We start from the raw sequence: 14,501 nt of genomic DNA on the forward strand, positions 1-14,501 counted from the left end.
TTATTGGAAATGCTTTTAAGCATCCTATCTTTAGATAAGAACATATATTTTCTCCTCTATGGCTCTAATAGCACCTAGAATATTCTTTCAATTGGGTTAGCACCAAATTCATTATTAAGAAAAATATCAGGAATTTTAACATGTGATTTCCATCTTTAAAGATTTTAAATCTCACTGGAGGCAGAAATCATTTTGTTTACAATATCATGGACTGATGTTATTAAGAATGATAATACTTCATTAATAGCATAGGTAATTTAAAGCCCACAATTAAGATTTTGAGAATTTCAGCTGAGAAATTAACATATTTTGCAGGATTTGTGGAAAGCATGTGGATGAAGCAGGTTTTGACTTGCCCTTGTTTGATTTCTGTTCCTGTCACATGCATTACATGATATATTTAAAGAGTTAAAGACAATAAAATAAAGCAGAACTATTTACAAAATTGGTAGACTAAAATGTCCTTACATTTTACAGGGGTATATAAAAGCCAGGAAGCTCGCTTAATGTTACATATCTACCTTATTAAAGTACCAACTCATGCTTCTGTGAAGAAAATGAAGGAGGACAATTGGGCCATGGATGGCTTTGTAAGTATTGCTCTTTTTTTTTTTTTTTTTTTTGTATTGCTCTTTAAATGTCTGCTGCTAATTTTAATAACCATTTTGTGCTATAATTTGTCATTAAGATTACGGAAAAAGGTAAATTTCTAAATTTAGCTAATTATGAACACACATGCACATATAAAATGGCAAAAGTACTATTCTGGGTAAATTATTTTGAGAAAAAGATTCAGTGTAAATACTTAATAATCTAGAATGTTAAACCTAGAATGACTGGATCCTGATGAATTTTGCTTACTTTCGTAGTATTTATGTGTATGAAGGCCATATAGTTTTTTTTATGGTTTCATCAATTGTATTTTGTCTATGGTCAGTACTATGATAAATAAATCTAGGTAACATATAATTCATTCTTTGTCTGGGTCTACTGTTGAAAACATATGCAGCATATTTACAAAATGCATCAGAAAAACTAAGTATGCTCAACACACTTAATTTTTTTTCCTGTAAATTTAACAGATGTAGGATATTTTATAAATATTTGAGATATTTTATAAACCTGTTTATGAGAAGAAAGTTATGTGAATTAGTTCAAGTGGAGAAATAGTTACCATAGCTTCACCATGGAATCACCCTGTCCTATTCAGCCACTTATGTGGAATTTCTAAATTGGCAGTTAGATGCAACAAGTCTCTATTCACATATTCCCCCAGAGTCTTTCTTAAAAAATGAGCAGGAGAATTCTGGCTACATCCTAACAACTAACAGGTCTTCTTTTATAAGGAAAACCTAGTGGGAAAGAAGATAGTAAGTCATAGGCTTCAATAAGTTTAGGACCCAAGGAGAAAAAATGTTTATCTTATTTCCTTATCTGTGCCATTATTTGTGGAGTTGGAAATTAACTCATGTCTTCAATGCACTCAAATTGTGTAATTGTATTATTTCATCTAGGAAGCAAACAAAATGAATTCACTCATTTAAATATTAGAGTTTGAGCTATTCTTTTTAGGAGCATTTCATTTTTAAAAATGACCATGACTAGACTATGGTGTCTGATAATAAGGAAATAATCACTTCTTCTGACATGTCAGACTGCTATGGCCGGGTGGGTATGATATTTTGCTTTTTAGGGTAAGAATTCAAGATCTTTTACAACCTTTACAATAGCATACAGGACTTAGGTAACTAATTAAAACAATCCTTTTTTTTTTAAAGATTTTATTTATTTATTCATGAGACACACACACACACACACACACACACAGAGACAGAGACACAGGCAGAGGGAGAAGCAGGCTCCATGCAAGGAGCCTAACGTGGGACTCGATCCCAGGTCTCCAGGATCACACCCTGCAGCACTAAACCACTGCACCACCAGGGCTGCCCTAATTAAAACAATTTTATGAGCAAATTCATATTACTAGTTATCAGGAACAATGAAATATATCTATTTCTATTTTATTTATGAGAGCAAATCACAATATGCATGTAAAGTATTTTTTTAAATATAAGGTTTTATACACATGCAAGATACATGGTATAGTCAGCATTTACAGCATTAGACACAACCACAAAAATCTCAGGGCCAAAGAAATATTTTTTTGTTTTGTTTTGTTTCTCATGTATCTGGGGCTAGTTTTGGGTGTTCCACTTGAGGCTGTGATAGCAAGTTCAGGTCTGCTCTAGGTTCTTATTCTGGGGCCCAGGCTGGAGGGGCAGCAGCTACCCAGAGCATATTCTCTTGTCAGAGGTCAGAAACTCTGATGGGTAATGTGTTTTAAACACCTCAATTGAGATACAATTCATATACTATATACTTCACCCATTTAAAGTGTACAATTCAGTGGCTTTTAGTATATTTACAAGTGTGTAACCATCACTACAGTTGATTTTAGAATATTTCCATTACCTCAAAAAGAAACTCCACACTCTTTAGCTATCACCCTACCCATCCACCTCTCATCTCCACCCTAGCCCTAAGCAGCCACAAATTTATCTTCTATCTCTATGGATTTCTCTGTTTTAGATATTCATATTTATGGAATCATGTAATATGTGGTCTTTTGTGACTGGCATCTTTCATTTATTATAATGGGAAACATGCCTCTTAAGGCCTAGGCTTAGAACTGACATACTGTTAATTCCACCCACATTTCATTGGCCAAAGCAAGTCACAGGACCAAACCCAATGAGATGGAAAGTACATTCTACCTATGTAGACTGGTGGGACGCAGAGAGAGAGTGCATACATGCGAAATAGTAATTGAATCTACAAAGTACAGTTTTCTACTTTAATTTTTAATTGATCCTTTGCTTTGTTCTGTTTCATCATATCATTACCCCCTTTTATTACAGTAGGTTTCTTAGGCTAAAAGAAATGTCTATATATCTATATTATTATATTAATAACCAACCTCCCTTTTTTCTAATACTCTAATTACTTAAAAATCAACATTTTGATTTTGCTTATAATGATGGCAAATTTGCACAATGTGTAGTGTTTTATATAGGAAGAAGATACAGAGTTAGAAACTCTGCATAAAATTCATTTAAGAGTAAAACTGAATATGTATTAAGGCTGGGAAAATATAGCTGTGTCCAATCTTCAGATTTAATCAACCTTATACATATTTCTAGGTTTCTGCTGAGCCTGATGGAGCTACTTATGTATTTCAAGGATTTATTCAGGGCAAAGATTATGGGCAATTTGGACTACAAAGACTAGGTAATGTATTCATTTTCATTTTCATGTAGTTCCTTTATTACTCTAGACATCATAAGAAAAATACAGTGGATTCTGTACATTAGGCACACTTACTACATTTTGAATTTTGCACTGTCAGGATTATACATTGATACATTTGATAGCCTTTTAAGTAATCACATTCTTCAAAATATTGATTCTCTATGTACCAACCCTGTACAGTGCTTGGTTTTTGTCATATTTCTAATAAATATGACACACTGTCTTGCCCTTAGCAAGTAAAAAGGAGAAAAAGTGATACAGATATAAAAGAAAATATTAAACTGTAAATGTTTTTATTTTATCTCATGAGAACTATAGTACTTTTCTTCAGTTTGAATATTGCAACTTTCTCTTTCAAAAATGTAATGGCACTTTGAAAAATTCCTATGGTCTGGAAAGGGAAAATAACTCTGAGGAATGGACCTCTTTTGGGGGCTTTGTACTATTCAGATATGTAAATTTCTTATAGTGGGAGGCACAGAATTTTGTCATTCTTCTTCCCAACTCTTCTAAAAATGTACATAAATATTTAATGGTCTTGGGCAAATATAATTATTAACATAACTTGTGGCACATAATTTTCTTAAGGTATATTGTCTTCCATTATTATATTATGGTATTGATATATAAAGAATAAATTCAGACTCTAAAACTACTATTTGATATTTATATTAGAAATTCCATTACTTTGAACTTTTACCTAAATATTTTGAGTCCCTGGAAAAATGGGGTAGAAAATAAAGTATTAACTTTTAACCTAGACTAAGGTATAACTTAGTTTGAACATAACTGTTTATCAAAAAGGGAAATTAGCTTTCTCAAAGTGAATAAGAATAGTAAGATGTCATTTCAGATAATGTCTTGCCTAAAATTGTATTAGTTTTGAAGACAACATTCATTAACAGAATACATTAACATAGTTGTGTAATTTAATGCAAGATATTTTTGCCTACTATTCTCAAAAACATCTCAAACACTATATGTCTAAAACAGAACCTATAAAAAGGAGTTATTTCTGTCTTGGGAAAATAAAAGTAAAAAGTGAAAGACAACCTGTCTGCAATTTTCTCTTCCCCTATCCGTATGCCAACACATTGACAAACCTGATTTTTCTCATTTCCTAATTGTGCTAACATCTTCTCCATTTACTCATCCTCAAGTACAATGCTTCTCATCCTGTGCTCTTCTACCTCTTATCCTCACAAACAAGTTCTGTTGATTTTTAACTACAAAATGTTCAGCTAACTCTATCTTTTCATGTTCTTCCTAATGCTCTAAGATACAGATCAATTTCCATTTTTATCTGGGTTGTTGCCATGACCTTTGAAGTACTTCTGCTTCCAGTCCCAATTTTCTCAAGCCTATCCCACCCTAGTCAATGTTCTAAATTGTGTGTCTTATCACAGAGGCTCTTATTTCTAAACACTCTCAGTTGTCCCTCACTGCAAGTAGGTAATGAGTTTGAACTTTTTAGAATGATGTAATGGCTTTTCAGGATATGGCCATAGTTTTATCATTTTAGCATCTTCCTCTTACACACTCATTCATGCCTACCTCTACATCCTTTCCACACAGCTACACCTAGTGCTTGTCACATCTTTTAAATATGCTACTCACCTTCCCATTTCTGAGGTTATGATGATCCTGCTTCCTTCTCAATTAATTGTTCTAATAATTCTTCAAAGTCAAGCTCATACTGTATATTCTACAGAATGCATTCTTATATACCACCAGATGGAATTAGTCCTTCTCTTCCTAAAACACATTGATCATTAATTCATGCTTGATGTCTACACTTATTTGTGTCACTGTATTCTTCCCACAATTGTATAAACTCTTTGGTCCAGAGACTCTGCTTTCATTCTGTATTCTTTCCTGGAAAAAATGTCTTGTACATAGAAGGCACTATACAAACTTGTGTGGAAAAGAGTTGAAGAAGTGTCGTGAATTACTTTTGTTTACTATGTACATTTCCAAGTAGATATCTTGAAAAAGAAAGAAGATGATCATTTCATAAAAATAAAAATCAATTGTGATAAAATAAAGTTGATTTTTTTTTTTTTTATAGGACTGAATATGTCAGAAGGCTCAAATTCTTCAAATCAGCCTCATGGTACAAACAGTAGTTCTGTGGCCATTGCTATTCTTGTGCCTTTTTTTGCACTTATATTTGCAGGATTTGGATTTTATCTTTATAAACAAAGGTAAGTTTGTTGATATACCTATAAAATGTTTCCCAAATCTTTAATTTCATGTTCTTTTTACTACTCTAGTTCAATTCCTAACTTCCATTTTTTTTTTTTTCTGGGTTGTTGAAAACAATGTGTGCCAAGTATTGCAACAGTTGTTAGAAACCTAATTTCCCTGGCCTGCCTCCCACCACCCCAACATGACAAAACAAAAATTGCAAGCATTCAATTTAACCCTTGTTACTTTGCCTATGTACAGTTTCCTGGTACATACTTAATTGTATCAGTTAGTTTTGCATTATCCATAATGAGACTTTAGAGATACAAAATCCAGGTTAAGGCTTGAATTATAGAGGTGATACTTGCTGCCAGATTTAGAGAACTAGGAAATTTGTGTCCAATCCTCTTTAGTTCACATGACAGTACTGACCAATTTTACCCAACCTGACAGACGGTAAAATCCTCTAATCTTCTCCTTTTCCTCTGCTGGTTTTAGAAGATTATGCAATTATTATGTTATCTTTCTAATATATCTATTCTATGACTATGCATATTATTGGTTTGTCCTTGTTTACTATGTCCATTACAACATCCCAAGTGATGGGCTTGATTATACTGTTGTCCAAATAGGACTACTTTTATGAAGAAAAACACATATAGGTAACCAGATAATTAAATGAATGTTACCTAACTGCATTTTTCTCAAAACTGACCTTTTAAAATATATTTCAGTCTAGATTATCTAAGAATAATTTATTTAATATAAATTTAATATTTAATATTACATGAATTTGTAATAATAATTGAATATTATTAGCTGCTTAGGCCTTGAAAATACCAAATTTTATTAAGGATAAAAAAATCTTCACTAAATTTATTTATTGAGCAAGCCATTGCAATCTTTTTTACAAAAACCTATTTTTATAAAATATATATAACACAAAACCATTTGTACAATTTAGTAGCATTTAGTATATTCACAATGCCATGGAACCATCACTGCCAGTTCCAGAATATTTTCATTACCCCAAAAGGAAACTCTATGCCCATTAATTAGTCATCTCCCATTCTTTCCACTCCTGCCCTAGGCAACTGCTAATCTGCTTTTCTACTTGTTCGCCTATTCTGGGTATTTCATATAAATGGAATCATGTAATAGTATAATATTTTATATCTAGTTTCTTCAACTCGTTTTTTTTTTTTTCAAGTTTCTTCCATGTTATAGTATTGATTAGTACTCCATTCCTTTATATGGCTGAGTAATATTCCATTCTATGTTTGAATGTGTTCTGTTTAAATATGTCCATTTATCAGTTGACGGGTGTTTGGCTTGTTCCTACATTTTTGCTATTGTGAATGGTGCTGCTATATACGTTGTATACAAGTTTTGTTTGGACATCTGCTTTAGTGCTTTTGAGTATATATCTCAAAATAGAATTGCTGGGTTATATAGTAATTCTACATTTAACTTCCTGGGAGGCACAAACTGTTTTGCAGAGCAACTGCACCATGTTGTATCCCCACCAGCAATGTGTGACTGTTCAACTTTCTCCACCTCCATGCCAACACTTGTTATTTTCTGTTTTATTTTCTTTCTTTTTTTAAATTATAGTCATCCTAATATATATGTGAAGTGGTATCTCATTGTGATTTTAATTTGCATTTCCTTAATTACTAATAATATTGAGCATCTCTTCAGTGTTTCTTGGCCATTATTCTTTGAAGAAATGCTTATTCAAGTATTTGCTCATTTTTTAATTGGGTTGTATGTCTTGTTGAATTGTAAAAGTTCTTTATATATTTTGAAGACTAGATTGTTAGTATACATATGGTTTGCAAATATTTCTCCCTTTCTGTGAGTTGCATTTCCACTCTCTTTGTAGTGTCCTTTGATACATAGAAGTTTCTCATTTTGATAAAGTCCAATTTGTCAATTTTCTTATGTTACTTTCTTATGTTTCTTATGTGCTTGTAGTGTCATATCTAAGAAACTATTTCCAGATTCAAGGTCGTGAATCAAGATCAGATTGACCTATATGTTTTATCCAAAGAGTTTAATAGATTTAGCTCTTATACTGAAAGGTTCAATTTATTTCAAGTTAATTTTTGTTGATAGCATAAAACTTTTCAAAACTTTATATCATTTTCCTTAAAACTCTTGTTTAATATTAGTAAAAGGACACTTCTTTGTATCTTCACAATTCTTGCTTAATTAAAAGAAAATCATGTTGCTTCTGGTTTTTATTATGACTCTAGCTTGAAAAAAGGGAGACAAATACTATCCATTAGAATTATGCACCTGGCTAGAGCAAGCTGTAAGCAATATAACTAGGTGATCCCATTGAAAGAAACTTAAAATAGCTTTAACAAAATTTATTGGCATGCAAATCACCTAGCAATTTTTAGTATAGAGAAAAATTCAGAAAATGCATTAGGGAAAGTAAAATAATATAATAGCAAATACAAAATATGATAAGGTAGTTGAAATTTGTGGTGTTTGTTGTAAACAAAGGAGTTGAGAAAAAGATTTATTTTAAGATATATCTATCTTAGGAATTAGGGCCCAGAAACAGGTAGGGGCAAGTCTGCCTTTGTACCATAATGAATATCAGCATATTATGAAGTGTGATGGGGGAAACTAGAAACAAGATTTGTCAAAGGGGAAACAACAACAAAAAAATGAAACAGGAATTTAAGATTAGCAAGTTATACCAGCCAGCCTAGAATCCATGTATTTTAGTAAAACCAAATGTTCAATGTTCAATTATCAGTAACTCTTTGGAAACTATTTTCATGACTTAATTACCAGTATAGTCATTTCTTCTTTAAGATTTTGAATGTATTATTCTAATGTATATAATTTTTAAGAAAATTGAGTGTTTCTGTTTTTGAAATACTTCAAGTACCTTCCCAAGTTAGGCCTCTGTGTTAGTTTTTTGCTCTTTCTGAAATCCTTCTTTAATTAATGTAGACCTGTCTCCTTCTTGTCCTTCAAGTCTCAGATTACTCTTTACTTTCTCAGAGATGCTTTTCTTTATCACTTCTCCTAAAGTGGGTCCCTGTTATTTCCTATCATATCAACAGTTTTCCTTATCATCAGAACAATTCTTATTACCTATTATTTCTTGCTTTATTTTTTTTTTTGCTTTTTAACTTAATTAACAAATATTTATTAGTTATTTCCTATCACTACATTATGAGCTCCATGAAAGTAATGCCTTCCTTGTAATATCTTTAAAAAAAAATTATATCCAATGCTTAGGGACATGCTTGGCACATAACAGATACTCAGTAAATATTCAAGGAATGAATGAATGGATGGATGGATGGATGGATGGATAGATAGATGGATAGTAATGAGATTTAAATTTTATCATCACCATAGCATTTATAGTATACATGCTAATTCATAATGATTATTTATTAGTGCATCAGAAAATTTAAATTTATGAGAATAGCCATAAGACATTTATTTATACCTGTATTACTCATATTGGTTCTGTACATTAATACGTATTATATGTAAATAATAAAAATCACTCAGGGTTTAAGAGTGACTGGTAAATTGTTCAAATTTGTTGTATTGAGCTTATGATTTCTCAACCAATACTTTGAAGTTAGATTATGCATTAGCAATGATAATTCAAGTATATTATGTTTGATCCCTACTTTGCTGTTTCTAGAAGAAAGCTAACATATAGCTAATCAATGTTCTCATCAACAGGACTGCACCCAAAACACAGTATACAGGATGTTCAGTTCATGAAAATAACAATGGCCAAGCAGCTTTTGAGAACCCCATGTATGACACCAACGCAAAGTCAGTGGAAGGGAAGGCAGTACGATTTGATCCCAACTTGAATACGGTCTGCACAATGGTATAATGCGACAACTCTTCATCTCCTTCAGAAGAGTGGAAATCGACACAAAACAGTGTACATTTAGTTCACTGCTAAACAAATTAAAGCACACTTTTCAGGACTTGCTGGGTCACCTTTTCCTGAGGAATGATAGAGAAGAGTGTTTTTTCATAAACTGGACTATAATTCTTCTTCATGTTTACCATGGAGAGTTTTACAGAAATTTGGCTGCACTCTGAGAGTGCTTACTCACAGTTTATTTGCTTTTTTTAAAAGGAGATTATTCTAAAACATAAACTTATTTGCATATATTGGAGGAGCATCCACTCTCAGTATTTCTGTGCTTTATAAAGTATATTAGAGGGACTGGGTTTAAAAAAAAAAAGATATAGGGTAGAAATAAGAGCTATACTTACAAGAGTCAATAGATCACTGACTTCTCTTTAACTGTCATGAGCTACATCATACCATGAATCCATATTTCACACCACTCTATCCACTGTTCGTTCTTGTTAATTGAGCCATTGTCTTCCTTATTTCCATAGTTATTTCAGATTGAGTCATACCCTGAAGTATTTATGAGCTAATTGATGTCACAAAAGAGATAAGACTGCCTACTCTGATTTGACTCTTTCTGGTGTTCTCCAGCATCATATTGCTATTCTTTTTTTAGACTGGTAGTCACAGTTTCTGCAAATGGCAAGATCATTGTGCTATTCTCCCCATTCCCTCATTATGTTGTAACCAATATTATTCCGTAAGCTGTGGGGCAGTAGTTGATTACCTTGCTTCAATCTGCTTTGTCACCCAGAAACCACTCTAGCTGGCAAAAATTATTTATAATAATGATGATTTTGCAGTTATCTGAGACACCAATCTTACAATCCTTTACCACAATTTCCAAAGTTTTCGAAAGACCAAATAGAACCTATTGATCTACTGTATTTAGTCTCTGGTATATCCTATTTTCCTTCCAGTTGAGCCTTTAAATTTATTTAACATTGTTTTGAACCTTTATCAACAATGAGTTAGGAACATAAGATTTTAAGCTTTTAACTTTTATCTAACAGTGAGTTAGACACATTTTGGACCAGCCCATAAATATAATGCTTACAAACAATTTACACTTTCAAATCACCCATATAAATTTATTTCCTAAATTGTAGCTTTTCCCAATTTTCATATATTTTAAAGTGTGTATATTATTATTCTTAAGAAGCAGGTTTCAGATATGACAGGTTTCTTTCATTGTCAAATTATGGTTTGCATTTGCAAGTTATTGGTGGCTCATTTACAACTGTATCACAGTAATGCCAGCATATTGATTTAATAGGTCATTGTCTTCCTTTTATAGCATGTTTTACGTCATTGAATAAATTACGTACCCAGTGTGAACTCTTTTATTGTTGTCCCTCTCAAATATGGATAACTCTGTAAACAGTTTCGACTTTTTGTATCATGAGACAGAGTGCCTAAGAGAAATCATTGCACCCGGAAGCGCTGCTTGGATCTATCTCTACAACATTTAGTGAATTTCTTGTAAACCACTTTGAGATACATTGTTTTGGAAATTCATACAATTTTCTCAACATTGTACTCTACTGACAGGATGCTGTTTTAAATTTTATGCCATCAGTTATTTATTCTTGTTTATTCAAATGACTGCAATAACAATGATTCATTCATTAATGTTAAGGTTAATACATTTAAGATCTTGTTTAAACAATGTTTCTTCTGCAACTGGCTACTCCTCTTATATTAATGCATACACTTTTGTAAAGAAGTATATTTTTATGAAAAAAAAACTTTGTAAAAGTATGATGTAAATTTTCAGTGCAATGTAAACAAAATAAAAATGGATAATTGCTTTTGTAAAATGTGTATTCTTCTCAAAATTGTCTGCCAGTGTACTGGATAGCAAATTTATTTGGTGTTTTAAAGTTCCCAAACTGCATTTTATATAGTTATTTAGCAGCATAATATTGAGACATGGGGGTGTTTCTCTGCTTTATATTTTACAGTTCCCCAAGTGTGACACACCTTTAGAAGTAAACAGATTCCCACTAAATATAATAGTATCCTAAGAACCTCATCTTAGAATTCCTTAAATGTAAATAGTTTAACACTACTGTCTAATTTTGGGTATATCTGATGATTTATAATATTTCTGAATTGTATTTTCTTAGAGATACTTATTTTTAAGTAGGAACTTAATAATTTTTCAATAGCTACATTAAACTAATATTCAAAAAGAAACTTGTCTTGCCAGGGTGTAGCATGTAAAATTTTGTATTCGAGAAACTTGTCAAGTTTCTGTAAAGTTCAAATCACAAGTTCACAAGTTACTTAAGTTCAATTTTATTAGAGAACTCTTTTTCACAAAATATGTTGTTTTTATATTTCACAGCCTCCAACTCCATCCTTTATAAGTCTCTTTGTTTATTACACTTTCATTTGAGAAATGAATGATTCTTGACATAACTGTAGCTTTGTTTTAAACTTTAACTGTATTATTCCACTTTAAACTTATTTCGTGTCTTCTATATTTTTCTTTGTTGTTGTTTGTCCTTATTTTTATTCCTTTCTGTGCTTTTTTTCCCCCCCCCCCCCCACTTTTTCTTTTAAGATTTTATTTATTTATTCATGAGAGGCACAGAGAGAGGCATAGACACAGACAGAGGGAGAAGCAGTCTCCATGCAGGGAGCCCGATGTGGAACTCGATCCCGGGACTGCAGTATCACACCCTGGGCCGAAGGTGGTGCTAAAACGCTGAGCCACCCAGGCTGCTCTCCCCCTACTTTTTAATTTAATTTAATTTAAATTAAATTTTTAATTTTTTCTGATATTTTTCATAATACCCTTTCCTGTTTTATGTCTCCTTATTAGACTTTGATTATTTCTTATCTTAATGTCCTTTATCCTCATCTCAAAAGTTAGCAGCAGTTTTAGTGGGAATAATTTTATTTTTTATTTTTTACCAGCTTTATTGGAGTATAGTTAACAAAATTATAAGATATTTAAAGTTCATGGCATGATGATAAATATATACATTTTATGATGATAATAATTAAACTCTATTCTCTTATTAAATTTCAATTAATTTTCAAGAGCCTCTAGTAATTCCTTTATATTTAAGAACATTAAACCAATAGGTTCCAAGGTTCCACCCAGGATGCCTTGATACTAGAGCCTGATGATAATAATTGTGGAAATAGACCAAAGGGTCAGAAAAAAAAATATATATATATATCCCTGTTCTTTACACTTACAAATAAAAGAGAGAAAAAAAAATACCTATCATTGGCCAGAAGAGTCCACAAAAATAACTAGATGTTACTCTCTTAAAGAGAAGAGAATACATTGTAAAAGTATTAATCTGTGTATTGATATCTATAAACTTAAAATAGGTTTAAGTAAGGGAAAAAATATTTTCTGTAGATTATAGAAATTCATGATGTTAAATATCTTAGAATAAGTATTTTGAAATTTGGCTGAAAATATATTGATTTGCTTCTTTATTTGTTTTTTTTTTTGTTTGTTTGTTTTTTAGGATAACATTGGAGGTAAGGGGATATTGACACAAAAGGATATACATGTTGCAAAAATCTGAGAAACATCTTTTTGTCATCATGATATGAGCTTGGTTTCCAATGTAAGAGCAGATTTAAAGTTGCTAGAAGAGTAGAAATGGCCACTGGATATTAGATTTCATTCTTTAGTATACAAACAATGGCACTAGTGAACACCTGCCAAATATTTTCCCAACCATGTGTAATAATTTTATTAGCCTTGAAAAATAAGTATATTCTATATATTCAAATTCATAGGCATAAATTATATTTCAAAACATAAAACAAGAAATCTATTTAAACTCTCATAAGATCCAAACCTTCATTATAACTATTAGCATAACATTGAAAATAGAGATGAACCCAAGTACTTTGGCAGGGCCAATAAGATATATAAATATAGAGAAAAATATAGAACCATCTACATAGTATGACTTAAAAGAAACCTTATGGCCTTCCTTCTCAGCAAGTATCTTTTATACCCTTGAGTCAAAACCGATATCTCCTGAAGGAACTTATTTGAATAAAGTATGTTATCTGGAGAAAATTGTATGATAGAATTATAATCACAGTAAGGAAATTAACACAGCCATTACAGGGCAAGTCTGTAAAGCTAGCATTCCTAATCTTCATAATTTTACCAGGACTTTCCCCAGTCTATGCTAGTGTTCTAGAATGGTGTTTCTAAATACATAAGGTGAAATCCAAAGGAAATTATAAATAAATAATAAAATAGTTACAAAAACATTAAAAATGTTGTAGTATATATATGTGCGTAATATATATACACACACATATATATATATGTCATATGTAGGAACTATACTAATATACATATAGATACTAACATATACATGTATATGTATTTCTATACCAACATATTAAATGTGCAGTGGTGCTAATAATTTCTGTAATTTTAAAGAGTATCATAAACAATATTTTAAGATATTCATAACATTTCACATGAAAATATCTGTGATTTTTATTCGTCACAAAATTCAGTTTATTTTTGCACTTTTTACAGAAGAAAAATAATATATTTTATTTTATTTTTATTTTTTATTCTTTTAAAGATTTAATTTATTCATTAATGAGAAACACAGAGAGAGATAGAGAGAGAGAGAGAGAGGCAGAGGGAGAAGCAGGCTCCACGCAAGAAGCCGGATGTGGGACTCGATCCTGGGACTCCAGGATCACACCCTGGGCTGAAGGCAGGCACCAAACCACTGAGCCACCTAGGGATCCCCCCAAATAAAATATTTTAATTGAAAGATAAGTGAAGGTAAAGGTATAACTCTTTCCCATGCAAGTTTCCAAACTTTTTGAATTCTACTTTCATACCAACTTCTTTTTTTCTTTTTTTCTTTTTTTTCTCTTTTCTTTCTTTCTTTCTTTCTTTCTTTCTTTCTTTCTTTCTTTCCTTCTTTCTTTCTTTTTTTTTTTTTTCTTTTTGGCATACCAACTTTAAGACTCTGCCTTGGAGGCTGCAATTTACAGCAAGTACATTGTGAAGGGGCAGGTAAGAAAACATCGATCATTCTCTTGAACCCCTGGCAATGAAAATGAAATGCTC

The 14,501-nt window shown here is 31.6% G+C and overlaps 1 protein-coding gene across 3 annotated transcripts in view; it reads left to right on the forward strand.

The window, feature by feature from the left end:
- Positions 1–11,183, forward strand: part of CSMD3 (CUB and Sushi multiple domains 3) — a 1,188,176-nt gene extending 1,176,993 nt beyond the window's left edge. For all 3 annotated transcript variants that reach the window (XM_041769740.1, XM_041769741.1, XM_041769742.1), the window contains 4 exons: positions 478–590; positions 3,201–3,288; positions 5,378–5,513; positions 9,223–11,183. In XM_041769740.1, coding sequence (XP_041625674.1) covers positions 478–590; positions 3,201–3,288; positions 5,378–5,513; positions 9,223–9,382 — 497 coding nt within the window. In that variant the 3' untranslated portion in view covers positions 9,383–11,183. The remainder of the gene's footprint in view (positions 1–477; positions 591–3,200; positions 3,289–5,377; positions 5,514–9,222) is intronic.
- The last annotated feature ends 3,318 nt before the right edge of the window (positions 11,184–14,501 follow it).

Source organism: Vulpes lagopus, chromosome 9 (genome assembly GCF_018345385.1).
Source record: "Vulpes lagopus strain Blue_001 chromosome 9, ASM1834538v1, whole genome shotgun sequence".
In the NCBI taxonomy this organism is placed as follows: domain Eukaryota; kingdom Metazoa; phylum Chordata; class Mammalia; order Carnivora; family Canidae; genus Vulpes; species Vulpes lagopus.